The following is a 15,593-nucleotide window of genomic DNA, read 5'->3' as shown; positions in this document are numbered from 1 at the left end:
CCCAGTTTGGTGTCATCTGCAAATTTGATCAGGATGCCCTTGAGTCCATCATCCAAGTTGTTGATAAAGATGTTGAATAATTCCGGGCCCAAGACAGAACCCTGTGGCACCCCACTAGTCACTCTTCTCCAGGATGAAGAGGAACCATTGATGAGCACCCTTTGGGTTCGGTCAGTCAGCCAGTTACAAATCCACTGAGTGGTAGCATAGTCAAGTCCGCACTTTACCAGCTTCTTTACAAGAATATCATGGGGCACCTTGTCAAATGCCTTGCTGAAATCAAGGTAGGCTACATCCACTGCGTTCCCTTCATCTACCAGGCTTGTAATTCTGTCAAAAAATGAGATCAGGTTAGTCTGACATGACTTATTTTTCAGAAATCCATGCTGACTATTGGTGATCACAGTATTCCTTTCTAGGTGCTCACAGACTGTTTGCTTAATGATCTGCTCCAGAATCTTCCCTGGTATTGATGTCAGACTGACTGGGCGGTAATTATTTGGGTCCTCTCTTTCCCCCTTTTTGAAAATAGGGACAACATTTGCCCTCCTCCAGTCTGCCGGGACTTCGCCTGTTCTCCAGGAATTCTCAAAGATGACTGCCAGTGGTTCTGAGATCACATCTGCCAGTTCTTTTTTTTTTTAAATTCTTTTTATTAATTTTCACATTAGATCACCAAAAAGAAAAACAAATCAACGGTTACAACAGTTGTAAAAAACCACAACACACTAAAAAAAAACCACAAAAAACTAAATAAATATCAAAACATAACGTATAAACGATGTCGATTTCCATTACGCTTCTTTGTCTTCTCATTTGTATCTTTATATCTTTAAATATTTTAATCATTCTTCTACACATCTATTGACTTCCATCCCTCCCAGTATCAGGCTTCTTAATATGAGTAATTTATTTCTCCTGCAGTTGATAATTATAATGATTTGCACATCGTAAGATCTATATCAGTCCTGCTATAGTTTTTAGGTTCTTGTAATTCCCTTCAATATAAATCATAAATTTATTCCAGTCATTAATAAACTTTGTATTCTTTTGGTTTCTAATTTTTTGTGTCATTTTTGCAAGTTCTACAAATTCGAATAACTTTGTTTGCCAATCACTAATTGGTGGGATACTTTGGCTTTTCCAATTTTGGGCAATTAATAATCTAGCGGCAGCTGTAGCATACTGGAATAATGTCTTATCTTCTCTTTTAATTTCGTCCCCAATTATTCCCAGAAGAAAAGCCTCTGGTCTTTTGGGAAATGTATATTTAAATATTTTTTTTAACTCATTGTAAATATATTCCCAGTATTTCTTCATTTCGTCGCATGTCCACCACATGTGGAAAAAATTACCTTCTTTAGTTTTACACTTCCAGCAAAACTTATTCCCTGTCTTGTACATTTTCCCTAGCTTTGCTGGGGTAATGTACCACCTGTACATCATCTTTTCTAAATTTTCCCTCAGTGTTACACATGCCGTGAATTTCATTCCGCTAGTCCATAAATTCAGCCACTTATCATACTCTATATTATATCCCAGATCCATTGCCCATCTTGTCATGACCTCCTTTATTTCCTCATCTTTGGTGTCCCATTCTAATAGTATATCATACATTTTAGATAATAATTTGGATTTACCCTCTATTATTTCTATCTGAAATTTGGATTTCTTCTCATTCATCCCTACTTTTTTATGTTCCGTCCATATTGCGTTTATTTGGTGGAATTGTAACCAGCTTGTTAATTTCTCTTTCAGCTCCTCATATGTTCTCATCCTCCATCCACTTTCTGATCTTATTAGTAGGTCCTCATAAGTAAACCTTTTTCCTTCCATATTGGTTTTTTTGATCACTGAAATATCGATTGGTGATAGCCACCAGGGTGTTTTCCATTCAAGGAGTTTTTTATTCTTCTCCCACACTTCATATAGAGGCCCCCTAATAATATGACTAGAAAACCCTTTATGTACTTTTTCTTTGTTTTGCCATAAGTAGGCATGCCAGCCAAACCTATTGTCGAACCCCTCGAGGTCTAATAAATCTGCCAGTTCTTTTAATACTCTTGGATGCAGTTCATCTGGCCCTGGAGACTTGAATACATCTAAACTAGCCAAGTATTCTTGTACTATCTCCTTAGTTATTCTGGGCTGTGTTTCCTCTGCTGAATCATTTGCTCCAAATTCTTCAGGTCGGGCATTGTTTTCTTTATCAGAGAAGACTGAGGCAAAGAAGGCATTGAGGAGTTCAGCCCTTTCTGTGTCCCCTGTTTGCATTTCACCACCTTCTCCTCTGAGTGACCCCACTGTTTCTTTGTTCTTCCTTTTGCTACGAACATACCCATAAAAGCCCTTTTTTGTTGCTTTTAACCTCTCTAGCAAGCCTGAGTTCATTCTGTGCTTTAGCTTTTCTGACTTTGTGTCTACACGTGCTGGCTATTTGTTTGAAATCCTCTTTGGTGGTTTCCCCCCTTTTCCATTTTTTGTACACATCCTTTTTTAATCTTAACTCAGTTAAAAGTTCTTTAGATAGCCACCCGGGCTTCTTTAGGCACCTTCCATGTTTCCATCTCATTGGTATTGCCTGAAGTTGTGCTTTTACTATCTCCCTCTTAACAAACTCCCAGCCATCATGAACTCCCTTTCCTTTTAGTATTACTGTCCATGGGATCTCACCCAGCACTTCCCTAAGTTTTATGAAGTCGGCTTTCTTAAAGTCAAGAAATTGAGTCCTAGTATGCTTGGCTGCTCCTTTCCGCTGTATAGTAAACTTCAGAAGAGCATGATCACTCGCGCCTAATGATCCTTCCACTTCTACCCCACTAACCAGGTCATCAACATTGGTTAGGACCAGATCTAAAATGGCTGTTCCTCTTGTTGCTTCTCCCACTTTCTGGACAATGAAGTTGTCTGCAAGGCCAGTGAGGAATCTGTTTGACCTTATGCTCTTGGCTGAGTTTGACATCCAGCAAATATCCGGGTAATTGAAGTCCCCCATTACTACTATCTCTCTTCCTTTTGCATGCTTGGCCATCTGTTCCAGGAAGGCATCATCTATGTCCTCTGTTTGGCTTGGGGATCTATAGTAAACTCCCACAATGAGGTCCCTGTTATTCTTCTCTCCCTTAATTTTGGCCCAAATGCTCTCACTTTGGCTTTGAGGTTCTAAATCTTGGATCTCTTCACAGGTATACACATCCCTGACATATAACGCCACTCCTCCTCCTTTCTTGTCTGGTCTGTTTCTCTGAAATAGATTGTATCCCTCCATTATTACATTCCAGTCATGGGACTTATTAATTAGAGGAGTTTGATAAAGATTTCTGTGTAGATCTTGGCAAAAGGAGCCCTACAGGGGAGCCCAGAACATCTGTGGGCACCTGGAGGAAGGAGGCTGGACTACATAGGGGTGGGAGGGTGGGGGAGCTTTCTTTGCTTCTTAGACAAATTCATCGCTAGGAGAGGGCTATCGATGGCTCCTGGCCACCATGGCTCTGCTCTGCCTTCACAGTCAGAGGCAGCTGTGCTTCTGAATCCCAGCTGCTCAAAACTGAAGGTGAGGAGACGACTCTAGTGCACAGGTCCTGCACAGACATCTGGTTGGCCCCTGTGAGAACAGGATGCTGGCTGAGATGGGCCCCTGGCCGGATCCAGCAAGCTTTGCTTATCAGCAGCTGTGCTTGCCCAGATTCCTGCTGGCTCCTCCTTCCGCTGGGTGGGGCTCCGTATTCTGGCCTCAAGCACGTTGTCCCAGCTGCTGCATTTCCCCAAAGGTGAAGGGAAAAACGCCTGCCTTCCTGTGTTTGCTTTTGCAAGGCCTCAGGTAGCATGGCTGCACTTTTTTAAGTCTGGGCAAAGAGAAGTGAAAGGCATATGAAACCCCAAAAGGTTCAGTCACCGCCTTTTGAAGAAGGATCTGAAGGGTCAGAGCTTGTCCTGCCCACTCAGGCTCTTCCATTTAAAGCACTACAGTGGTACCTCGGGTTAAGTACTTAATTTGTTCCGGAAGTCCATTCTTAACCTGAAACTGTTCTTAAACTGAAGCACCACTTTAGCTAGTGGGGCCTCCTGCTGCTGCTGCACCGCCAGAGCCCGATTTCTGTTTTGTTTTTTTTAATAATATTTATTCCAGTTTTAAAGGTTACAAAAAACCCCACTAAATTAAGCAAGAAAAAACAAAGCAATACATCACAATAGATACAAACAGACAAAAAAAGAAAAAAACAGCACAGAAAAATACGAACAAAAAACAAATCAAACCTTCCCATAACTTATTTTTCATCTGTTTGTTTCCTTGACCTCCTCACACCTCCCTTTCTTGTATTCTAGTTCAATTAGATATTTCAGCAAATCCTTTCCATCTTTGTTTTTATCCTAATAATTTATCTTACCATACTGTAATTTTACACTCTCTTCTTTCACCAATTAACAATCCATTATTACTTAATCCTTTATAACATTTCTGCTAAAGCCACATAACTTCATTCCAACATCCTTCTAACATTCCTTAATTTTACAATGTGTCTGTAAATAAACTTTAAATTTCTTCCAATCTTCTTCCACCGACTCTTCTCCTTGGTCTCGGATTCTGCCAGTCATTTCCGCCAGCTCCATATAGTCCATCACCTTCATCTGCCATTCTTCCCGGGTGGGTAAATCTTGTGTCTTCCAGTACTTTGCAATAAGTATTCTTGCTGCTGTTGTGGCATACATGAAGAAATTTCTGTCCTTCTTTGACACCAATTGGCCGACCATGCCCAGGAGAAAGGCCTCTGGTTTCTTCTGAAAGGTATATTTAAATACCTTTTTCATTTCGTTATAAATCATCTCCCAGAAAGTCTTAATCCTTGGGCATTTCCACCAAAGGTGAAAGAATGTACCTTCGGATTTCTGTTCTTATCCTGAAGCAAAGTTCTTAACCTGAAGCACTATTTCTGGGTTAGTGGAGTGTGTAACCTGAAGCGTATGTAACCTGAAGCGTATGTAATCCGAGGTACCACTGTACAACTCAACTTGAAAGAATCATGGCGTACCCCCAAAGAATTCTGGGAAGTGTAGTTTGGGAAGGGTGCTGAGAGTTGCAGAGGGTCTCCTCTTCCCCTCCCAGAGTTATAATTTTCAGAGTGGCTTAACAGTCAATCCCTTTTCAGCAGAAACTGAAAGAGGAATGTGGGGTGTCTGTCTCCTAATATCTCTCAGGGACCTTAACATTTGGAATAATTGTGTGAATGAGGATTCTAACATTTAAGTCACTTAAACGTTTCAATAAAGCTGAAACGCAACAAACAGCAATTCAGGTTTTATGCAGATTTCTATTCACTGTGATTTAACACTCAAGAGCACTTTTCACGGAGGAGGCGGAGGAAGAAAGAGCACTCGGACACAGAGCTTTCAAGTGTGAATCACGCCTGGGAAGGGAGGAGAAAAGGTGAATAAGTCCTTAGTTGTGCTCGTCAAGGGTTGGGAGGAGAGGAGGGCTGCCCAGCGTCAGAACCAGTGCGCCCTCTGCTGGGGTTGAGGCAGAATGGCCGGCACTCTTCATACTGCTTTGTGCCAGTTGTCAGCAGGGATTTTCTGATTTTTCTGATTTTCTGAGCGAACGCCTGGACCTTCCGCCAAAGCCAAACACACACAGAGAGAAAGTGCCATCCTTGCTCATGTTGCTTGTCAACCTCCCCCCCACCCCACTCCTTCTACTCCCTGGCCGCCACCCTCCTCCCCATTGGGCAGGTGCTGCCTAGCTAGCCTCTAAGTTTGTCATCACACTTTTTTTTCACAGTGCTACCTACTGGTGGTTACGTGAACTGCAGAGCATGACAACAGCCTTAGATGTTTATGTATACAGTGGTACCTTGGGTTACAGACGCTTCAGGTTACAGACTCCGCTAACCCAGAAATATTACCTCGGGTTAAGAACTTTGCCTCAGGATGAGAACAGAAATCACGCAGCCACAGCGATTAACCTCAGGTTAAGAACAGTTTCAGGTTAAGAACGGACCTCCAGAACGAATTAAGTTCTTAACCCGAGGTACCACTGTATAAGAAGATATATCTAGATAATGGTCAATGGTGGTGTCTTAACAGGTTTAGAATCATAGAATTGTAGTGTTCGAAGGGACCACGAGGGTCATCTAGTCCAATCCTCTTCAATGCAGGAATCTTTTGCCCAATGTGGTGCTTGAACCCACAACCCTGAGATTAAGAGTCTCCTGCTCTACAGACTGAGTTATGCCAGGTTTCCTGCTAAAATTTATTATGCAGAGTTGCACCAGCCATACTGGTAGCTTAAAAGCTTCAGCTGCCAATCAGCAATGCTGCCATCATCTCTACAGGTGAGCTAAATTTTCATAACCAGCTCTTGCAGTTTCAGTGGTCCAACAGGTGGGAGCCAGTCTGAAAGATGATGCGTCAATTGCATGTTAACTCAGAACTTCAATATTATTCACTAAATTGGTACAAAAACTGGTAGCATAGATGTAGTGAAAATTGCAGCTTCATTTTTTAAAGTGAGAGAACTCACTGTGGAAGGATTCTCTAATATTGCGGAACTTACTGCCACAGAATTTGGGATGGGTCTCTTTTTTTCGTTGAGCATTTGCCAGGAGTTTAGTTTTGCTTATTCCCACTCCATTTTCTTCCTGTTAGAGGTGTATGTGGGGCTGACCCTTCAGGGAGTTTTCTGAGGGTGACCCCGATGGGCTTTGTTCTTCCCTCTCACAGCATCTACTGGGACTATGCCATGACCATCCGCCTGGAGGACATTGTCTACCTCCACTGCCACCAGCAAGGTAAGAGGGGGGCTGGTTCCACTACAGAATCTGCTTTGGTCGCCCTGTCTGGTGGTCAGTCCAGTTTGGGCTCTGGCTCCACCCACGACTGACCTGGAGGGGAAGCAGGAGAGAAGCACCCCATTCTCTGGAAAGAGAATAGAAGCTTCTCCACATCAAAACCAGAAACCTCTTGTATTTACGAGGGGATTTAAAGGGCGCACGAGGGGTGCGTTGTCGACATTAAGCAAAGGTGTGGGTGGCCCTAGGCCATTTGGGGGTGGGGGCAACAAAATGCTTCTGGCTCCCCCTGGAGCCCAGTGGGGTTTCTTTGGACAGAATCTGGTTCTCACCTCTTCCCTCTTTTCCGTCTCTCTCCCCCCACCCGCTTTCTCTTGCCAATAGTAGACAGTGGGGGCACAGTTGTCCTGGTAAGCCAAGACGGCATCCAGCGCCCACCACTGCGATTCCCGAAAGGTGGGCACCTCCTGCAGTTCCTCTCCTGCCTAGAAAATGGGCTCCTGCCCCATGGCCAGCTGGACCCCCCTCTGTGGTCACAGAGGGGGAAGGTAAGGCTGGCTGCAGCCTGGGGGGGGGTGAGGGTGGCCTCTCATGGGTTGGCCTCTCACAGCTCGGGACTGGTAATCTCCACTCAAAAATGACTTTGTAGAGCTGGAAAAGGACAACTGAGGTGATCAAGGGGGGTGGAGAACCCTCCTACAAGAAAAGGCTGCAGGGCTTTGGACATTATAGTTTAGAGAAAAGTCAAATCATGGCTTATTCACACCCTTTTGCCCTGATCTTTGCAGCCACAGTCCACGCTTAAAAGCTCCATGTCATTTGGGTTTTCTGCCGAATGACATTTGCTCTGATTGAGCTTCAAAGAATGGGGTTTTGTGGGAAAAGCTCTGAGCAAAAAAAGCACAACCCCAACCGCTGCTCAGACCTGGAGCTTTTAAGTGCAGTCTGTGCCTGGAGACAGTGGAGGAAAGGCAAATGTGCATAAGGCCTAAGAGGAAACCTGATGGAAGTTTATGAAGTCATGCATGGCATGGAGAAAGTGGAGAGGGAAATGTTTTTCTCCTTCTGTCATTACATTAGAACTCATGGGCATCCTATGAAGTTGAAGATTTTAAGGCCTTCTTCACATAGTAAAACTCTGGAACTCCCTCCCACAGGAGGCAGTAATGGCCTCCATCTGAGATGGCTTTAAAAGAGGACTAGACAAATTCATAGAGGACGAGAGGCCTCTCGATGGCTACTGGCTATGATGGCTGCCCTCTGCCTACAAGGTCAAAGGCAGCAGTGCTTCTGAATGCCAGTTGCTGGGAACCACTGGAAGGGAGAGAGAGGGCTCTTGCGTTTGATTCCTGCTTATGGGCTTGGCAGAAGAGGCATCTGGTTGGCCACTCTCAGGACAGGATGCTGGACCAGGTGGGCCTCCTTGGATGGATCCAGCAGGCTCTTCTGATGTTCTTATGAACTGTTCATGGGCTCTGGAAGTGGCAGGTGCAAGAAGGGCTTTGTGGGTCTTCTGTTCTTCTTTGCTTTTAGAGGGGCTGAGGAAGGTATAGGCCTCAGGAGCCCATCGAGGGCACCTGCTGGAGCTCAAGGTCTGTCAAAGAGCTCCTGCTTTGCATGGGGAAGCCCCTCGGCTCAGACCCCAGTGGCATCTCCAAGGAGGGCTGAGCATGAGGCTCTGGGTGTATTCTATCTGGAGTCAAATCGTGTGATTCTAATCCTGCATATAGGTTTTTAAAAATATTAATATTCTTCTGAATATTAGTACTGTAGCTAGAAATCACAGGAGGAGAACGTGATCTTGCGCATGGGTCCTGCTTGTGGGTTTCCCATTGGAGCATCTGGTTGGCCACTGTGAGAACAGGATTCTGGACTGGACAGGCACTGGCCTGATCCAGAGGCTCTTCTGATGTTCTTTCTGGAATGAACCCTTGTCGTGAAATATTGTTTTAATCAAATTTAAAAACTGAACAAAGAAAATCAGACTTGAAAAGCAACGAGGGAAAGCTGTGCTAGGGAGGGAAACCTCTGTGATAAGGGGAGACTGTTCTCACCCCCACCCCTTCTCCCCCATGGAAATGTGAGCTTGGCCTTAGGCATTCAGGAAGTTGTGTTAGATTGAGTCGAATAGTAGATCCATCAAGTTTCGTATTGGTTTCACAGACTGGCAGTGGTTCTCCACAGTTTTAGACGGGATAGTTCCTCACATTGGATGGGAATGCTATGAAAGTCTGAGCCTGGGACTGAGCCTGCTCTGGCCTTGGCTTGGTCGTTGTTCTGCACTAAATGAGGCAGCCACATTTCTGAAGATCTTTGTTTCCTCCAAGTCTGGTCCTGACTGAAAGGATGCTGGAATCAACAAGGCAGACCCACATGACCTGAAGGTGCTGCTGTGCAATGCCCGGTCAATGATCCACAAGACCACCGCCATGCATGACTTGATTGTGGATGGAGAAATGAGGTTGGATGAGGCAGATGGGTCTGTTCTTGCCGCTGCTTGTCCACCAGGGTTCTCTTACGCACAGCAGCCCAGGTTATTTGGGTGGGGAGGGGGGGTTGCAGTGATCTTTAGAAAGTCATTAGCTTGCACCAGGCGTCCTATTGGGACGCCAGTTTTCTGAGTGCATGTTCTGGAGCTTGGGCAATAGAGGCAGTGCAGGATTCCTATTACTGTACTAACATCCCTACTGCATCAAGGATTCCCTGCCTGAGCTGCTTCAGGTTGTGGTGGATGTTCTCCTGAAGAAACCTAGTTTGGTTGTCCTAGGGGATTTTAACATCCACGCTGACACAACCTTACAAGGAACCGCTTGGGACTTCATGGAAAGCAAGGCCTCCATGGGGCCATCCCTGAATAAGTTTGGCCCAACTCATAGGCACGGACATGCCTTAGACCTGGTGTTCACCTCCATGGACGGGGGTGATCTGACAATTAAGTAAAACTGAAACAAAAGAAGTGCCATGGTCAGATCACTTAGTGCAACTTGACTTCTCTGCGACCCTTCCCCTCTGCAGGGAGGTGGGACTGATTCAGATGGTCTGCCCCCACCACTTAATGAATCCAAATAGTTTCCAGAGAGTGGTAGGGGATGTTTTATCCCATGTTGATGGCCTTTCAGCTGATTCCTTGGTGGCCCCCTGGAATGTGGAGTTAACCAGGGCTATCGACTGTCTGGATCCGAAGCGCCCTCTCTGATTGCATGGAGCCTGGACAACCCCATGGTTTTCCCCGGAGCTGAGGGTGATGAAACAATCGCTGAGATGGCTAGAGCACCAGTGGCAGAAAACTCATTCTGAATCTGACCAGACATGGGTTACAGCTCAACGTCAAGCCTACCAAGTGGCGAAAGCAATGGCGAAGAGAACCTTCTTCACCACCTCTATTGCATCTGCAGAAAACAGCAGCAGGAGACTCTTTCAGGTGGTTCACAATCTAATGGAACCACCTTCACCATCGGGGCCTGGTGACAACCCCAATATCTTCTGCAATGATTTTGCAAAGTCTTTTGCAGATTAAAGTCACTCAGACTTCACTGTGGGAGCAGGGCCAGGGCGGGAGAGTGCTAGAGTCCTGTCTAGACAAGTTGCATAGGATCAGTTCCAATCTGTTACCTCTGAGGATGTGGACAGGCTGCTTGGACAAGTGAAACTGACCAAAACATCCTCAGTCGCACTGGTCAAGGATCTCCAGTGTGCCGGGGATTGAGGTGATAGCTGTTTCCCAGTTCTGCTGGATCTCTCAGTGGCTTTGATATCATCGAACCATGACATCCTTCTGGACCATCTACAGGAGCTGGGAACTGGGGGCACTGTCATACAGTGGTTCCACTCCTGGGTTGTGTCCAGAAAGTGGTGTTGGGGGATGAGTGTTCAGACCCCTGGGCTCTCACTTGTGGGGTGCCTCATGGTTCTGTCCTCTCTCCCATGCTCATATAGAAGCCACTGGGAGAGATCATCAGGGGGGTTGGGTTGAGTGTTCATCAGTATGCGGATGATACCCAGCTCTTTTCATTCAGAACCCAGCTCTTTTCATTCAGAACTAATGAAGTCAGTGAAGGTCCTGTGTGAGTGTCTGGAGGGGGTTGGAGGATGGATGGCGGCTAATGGATTGAGGTTGAATCCTGACAAGACAGAAGTACTGTTTTTAGGGGACAGGGGACGGGCAGGTGTGGGGGACTTCCCGATCCTGAATGGGGTAACTGTGCCCCTGAAGGACCAGGTGTGCAGCCTGGGAGTCATTTTGGACTCACAGCTGTCCATGGAGGCGCAGGTCAATTCTGTGTCCCGGGCAGCTGTCCACCAGCTCCATCTGGTACACAGGCTGAGTCCCTCCCTGCCCACGAACTGTCTCGCCATAGTGGTGCATGCTCTAGTTATCTCACGCTTGGACTACTGCAATGCACTCTATGTGGGGCTACCTTTGAAGGGACCTGGAAATTACAACTAATCCAGAATGCGGCAACTAGACTGGTGACTGGGAGTGGCACCGAGACCATATAAAGCAGGCTTCTACAACCTTGGCCCTCCAGATGTTTTGAGACTACAATTCCCATCATCCCTAGCTAGGTATCATGGGAGTTGCAGGCCAAAAACATCTGGAGGGCTGAGGTTGAGAAAGCCTGATATAAAGGACCTTCATTGGCTCCCAGTGCGTTTCTGAGCATAGTTCAAAGTGTTGGTACTGACCTTTAAAGCCCTAAACTGCCTCAGCCCTACATACCTGAAGGAGCTTTTTTGTTCCCATCGTTCAGCCCGGAACTGAGATCCTCCTCCAAGGGTCTTCCGCTGGTTCCCTCATTGTGAGAAGCGAGGTTACAGAGAACCAGGCACAGGGCCTTCTCAGTAGTGGCACCCTCCCTGTGGAACACCCTCCCTTCAGATGTCAAGGAAATAAACAACTATCTGACTTTTAGAAGAAATCTGAAGGCAACCCTGTTCAGGGAAGTTTTGAATGTTTGATGTTTTAGTATGTTTTGATATATGCTGTGAGCCGCCCAGAGTGGCTGGGGAAACCCAGCCAGATGGGTGGGGTATAAATAATAAAATTATTATTAATAATAATAATTTTGTTTGACTCCTCAAAGGGGAAGGTGTTTCCAAAGCTGAAGAAGCGAAGCCCCCAGGGGTCCTCGGAGTCGGCATCAGACAAGGAGGAGGAGGAGGCAACTGATTACGTTTTCCGGATCCTCTATCCTGGCCTTCAGTCAGAGTTTGGTAAGGTTGCTCGTGTTGTGACGTGGGGTTTGTGATTTCAGCTCTCTTGACATAATATGCTGGAGACAGTTCTCTAGTAACACTTCTTTATTAAAGCAACAAGACTGAGACCTGAGGAGGGGAGAGCTACATTTATAGGGACAGGGAACTAGCTAGAAAGGATACATTTTGGAGGGAACAATATCAGGCAATCACAGTCCTGCCTTTTGGAGGAAACCAATAAGACAGAGGATCCAAATACAGCAGCTTAAATGAACCAATAGTAGCTATACCCTCTGGAACCAAAAGGCAGTTACTTTACCCTAATGCAAATACAGACAATAATAATACAGATATAAAATCCTTTGACTCAATACACAACAGCTCGCCTGGTAGAAACTGAGAAAGCTGACATAGTTATCTTAAATAAGATTTTTTTTTCGACCTTAGGCTAACTTTTAATTTTACTACATGTTATAAACATATAGGAGTGTATTCCATTCATATTTCATAAGTCATATTTATTATGCCATTGTAGCCTGCCTTCCATGCCCTGAGGAATATCAAGGAATGCTCAGAGGTGTGCATGATCCAATTTGGATACATTAAAATTCTGCACCAAGGAATGTGCATGTCCACCACCAGTATAAATTACGGAAATTTGCTTACTTTGTGTCAGGCATGGAGAGTCCTCCCCTCCCTTTGGTAACTTCACAGATAAGAATTAATGAGCAGCTGATAGATCTATAGTCCTTTTATTACAGCATCATGTTGCGAGCACAAATACACAGCTCTCCACAAGGAAGGCAGTTGGCTGGTCTAATCCTCTTTCCGGCTTCCGCAGCATTTTGGGCACCAACGGGAAGTTCCTCCCTCTGACTCCTTTGTTCCCTGATACGTTTGGACCTCCAAGTCCGAGGGGAGGTCCCTCACGCTTTCAAGTGACGAGACAACTAGCTGCCCCCTCCCTTCTGGTTCTGTCATCATTATCTTATAACTGAGTAACTCCCCCAAGCTGTTCAGCTTCTGCCTGTCTCTGCTTCTGAACATGCTGTGGACAAGGGGGGGGGGGCGACTCTTCCCCCTCTAGCTCTCCATCGGAGAGAAGCTGGTCTGCCATAGAATGCATTCCCCAGTCCTTGTCTTCAGGCCATTCCCTGACACTTTGCATAATGTATTATACAGTCCTTACCATGCTTTTTAACATCTACATGAAGCCTCTGGGAGATCATCAGGGGGTTTGGGCTGGGTGTCCATCAATATGCGGATGATACCCAGCTCTACCTCTCTTTCAAATCAGAACTAGTGAAGGTGGTGAAGGTCCTGTGTGAGTGTCTGGAGGGGGTTGGAGGATGGATGGCGGCTAATGGATTGAGGTTGAATCCTGACAAGACAGAAGTACTGTTCTTGGGGGACGAGGGACGGGTGGGTGTGGGGGACTCCCTGGTTCTGAATGGGGTAACTGTGCCCCTGAAGGACCATGTGCGCAGCCTTGGAGTCATTTTGGACTCACAGCTGTCTATGGAGGCGCAGGTCAATTCTGTGTCCAGGGCAGCTGTTTACCAACTCCATCTGGTACGCAGGCCTATCTGCCCGCAGACTGTCTCGCCAGAGTGGTGCATGCTCTAGTTATCTCCCCCTTGGACTACTGCAATGCGCTCTAAATGGGGCTACCTTTGAAGGTGACTCGGAAACAACAACTAATCCAGAATGCGGCAGCTAGACTGGTGACTGGGGGCGGCCGCCAAGACCATGTAACACCGGTCCTGAAAGACCTACCGGTACATTGGTTCCCAGTACATTTCTGAGCACAATTCAAAGTGTTGGTGCTGACCTTTAAAGCCCTAAATGGCCTCGGCCCAGTATACCTGAAGGAGCGTCTCCACCCCCATCATTCTGCCTGGATGCTGAGGTCCAGCGCCGAGGGCCTTCTGGCGGTTCCCTCACTGTGAGAAGCAAAGCTACAGGGAACCAGGCAGAGGGCCTTCTCGGTAGTGGCACCTGCCCTGTGGAATGCCCTCCCATCAGATGTCAAAGAGAAAAACACTACCTGACATTTAGAAGACATCTGAAGGCAGACCTGTTCAGGGAAGTTTTTAATGTGTGACATTTTAATGTATTTTTAATCTTTGTTGGAAGCTGCCCAGAGTGGCTTGGGAAACCCAGGCAGATGGGCGGGGTACAAATAATATATTACTATTACTACTATTACTATTACTGATTTGCATATTTTATTCATGATTTGCTCACTCGGAGCTGTGTAAGGCGCTGGCGTCCCAGCCAGTCTCTGGCTTCTGAAGTTTCAGCCACTGTTGCCCAAACTTTGGGAGCTTGCTTTCATAAGGATTAGAAATCTGTACTTGTATTTAAGTATATTAATAAATGAAAGCTGGGGAAACTGAATCCTCCATCAAATATCAAAGGGTGTGTATTTGCTCTGCTCTCTCTAGATGCTGACTGACTCCCAACTCCTATCGTGTTAGTGATCTTAATTATTGTTCTTTTCATTTATGTCCAACCTTTTCATCCAAGGAGCTCAAGTTGGCATACATAATTCTCCTCCCCGTTTTATCCTCACAACACCCCTGGGAGGTAGGTTAGGCTGAGAGGCAGTGACTGGCACCCAAGGCCACTCATTGAACTTCATGGCTGAGTGAGGATCTGAGTCCTTTTCTCCCAAGTCCTAAGCCCAACACTCTAACCACTAGGCCACACTGGCTCTCTTTTGCTTTCCCTTAGGGGGATTTCTGGCCAATGATGGATTTTTCTACTATTCCTAGAATCGTAGAGTTGGAACCAACCCTCAGCAATGTGGGAATCACAGCTAGTGAGTTCCTAGTGTGTTTTTCCTTTTTCCAGGCTTGAGGAAGCGGCATGGACTGTGCCCGCCTTCATGTTTTGCCTTTTCTCTCCCTTCCTCTTTAGTGGTGGTTAACCACCCTTCTTGCCTTCCCTCCACCTCTACTGCCGCTGGGAAAGAAAAGGCCTGGATGCGTCGGACCTCTGGCAGAGCGGTGGTGATGCCCAAATGGTCTCTGAGTCTTCCTGAGGCAACGCCTCCCCTTCTGGTCACGTTGGGGTCCAGCCCACACCCGTGTAATGTTGTTGTTGGCACATGGAGGGTGCTTCTTGCTTTTGGCTTGGCAGCTGGGGCAGATGCTGGCATTTATGAATCTGGGCAGGGCAGACAGCTGGGATCCTCCTCTTCCCCATCTTTCTCCTTGGCTCTTTCCCTTGGGCTGCTTTGCCTGGAGGCACACCAGCAGAAGAAGCAAGTTCATTTAATTCATAACATTTATATACACCTTGGTTGTAAGAAAAAAAAATGGTTTACAAGAATAATAAAACAATAAAATTATTTTTAAAAAACCCTATGTAAAACATTTTTAAAAAATTGACGTTAATGAGCTAAAAACAGATTTAAACATACATCAATTGTCTGCATGTCTGAACAGGCTTGTCTAATTTTTTTTTAGCAGGTACCGAAAAGGGTACAGCAACTCCACCTGCCTGATGTCAACAGGCAAGGAGTTCCAAAGTGTGCAGGTGCTGCCAAACTAAAACATTGCTTTCTTACAAATGCAAAACAGTATTATGTGGCACCTGTAAGAGTGA

General features: G+C 45.9%; 1 protein-coding gene across 2 annotated transcripts in view; it reads left to right on the top strand.

The window, feature by feature from the left end:
* SGSM1 (small G protein signaling modulator 1) overlaps positions 1-15,593 on the top strand; it is a gene marked incomplete at its 5' end in the record, with an annotated part of 98,107 nt that overhangs the window by 56,691 nt on the left and 25,823 nt on the right. Inside the window, 4 exons of one of the 2 annotated variants that reach the window (XM_079949310.1) lie at positions 6,718-6,785; positions 7,170-7,333; positions 11,870-11,999; positions 14,904-15,074. In XM_079949310.1, the coding sequence (XP_079805436.1) occupies positions 6,718-6,785; positions 7,170-7,333; positions 11,870-11,999; positions 14,904-15,074 (533 nt within the window). The remainder of the gene's footprint in view (positions 1-6,717; positions 6,786-7,169; positions 7,334-11,869; positions 12,000-14,903; positions 15,075-15,593) is intronic. The other variant, XM_079949309.1, reaches the window with a different exon arrangement.

The sequence above is a fragment of the Podarcis cretensis genome, assembly GCF_951804945.1.
Source record: "Podarcis cretensis genome assembly, chromosome: 13".
Classification (NCBI taxonomy): Eukaryota; Metazoa; Chordata; class Lepidosauria; order Squamata; family Lacertidae; genus Podarcis; species Podarcis cretensis.
The sequence above is the reverse complement of the archived record's forward strand: the minus strand, read 5'-3'. Positions and strand labels throughout refer to the sequence as shown.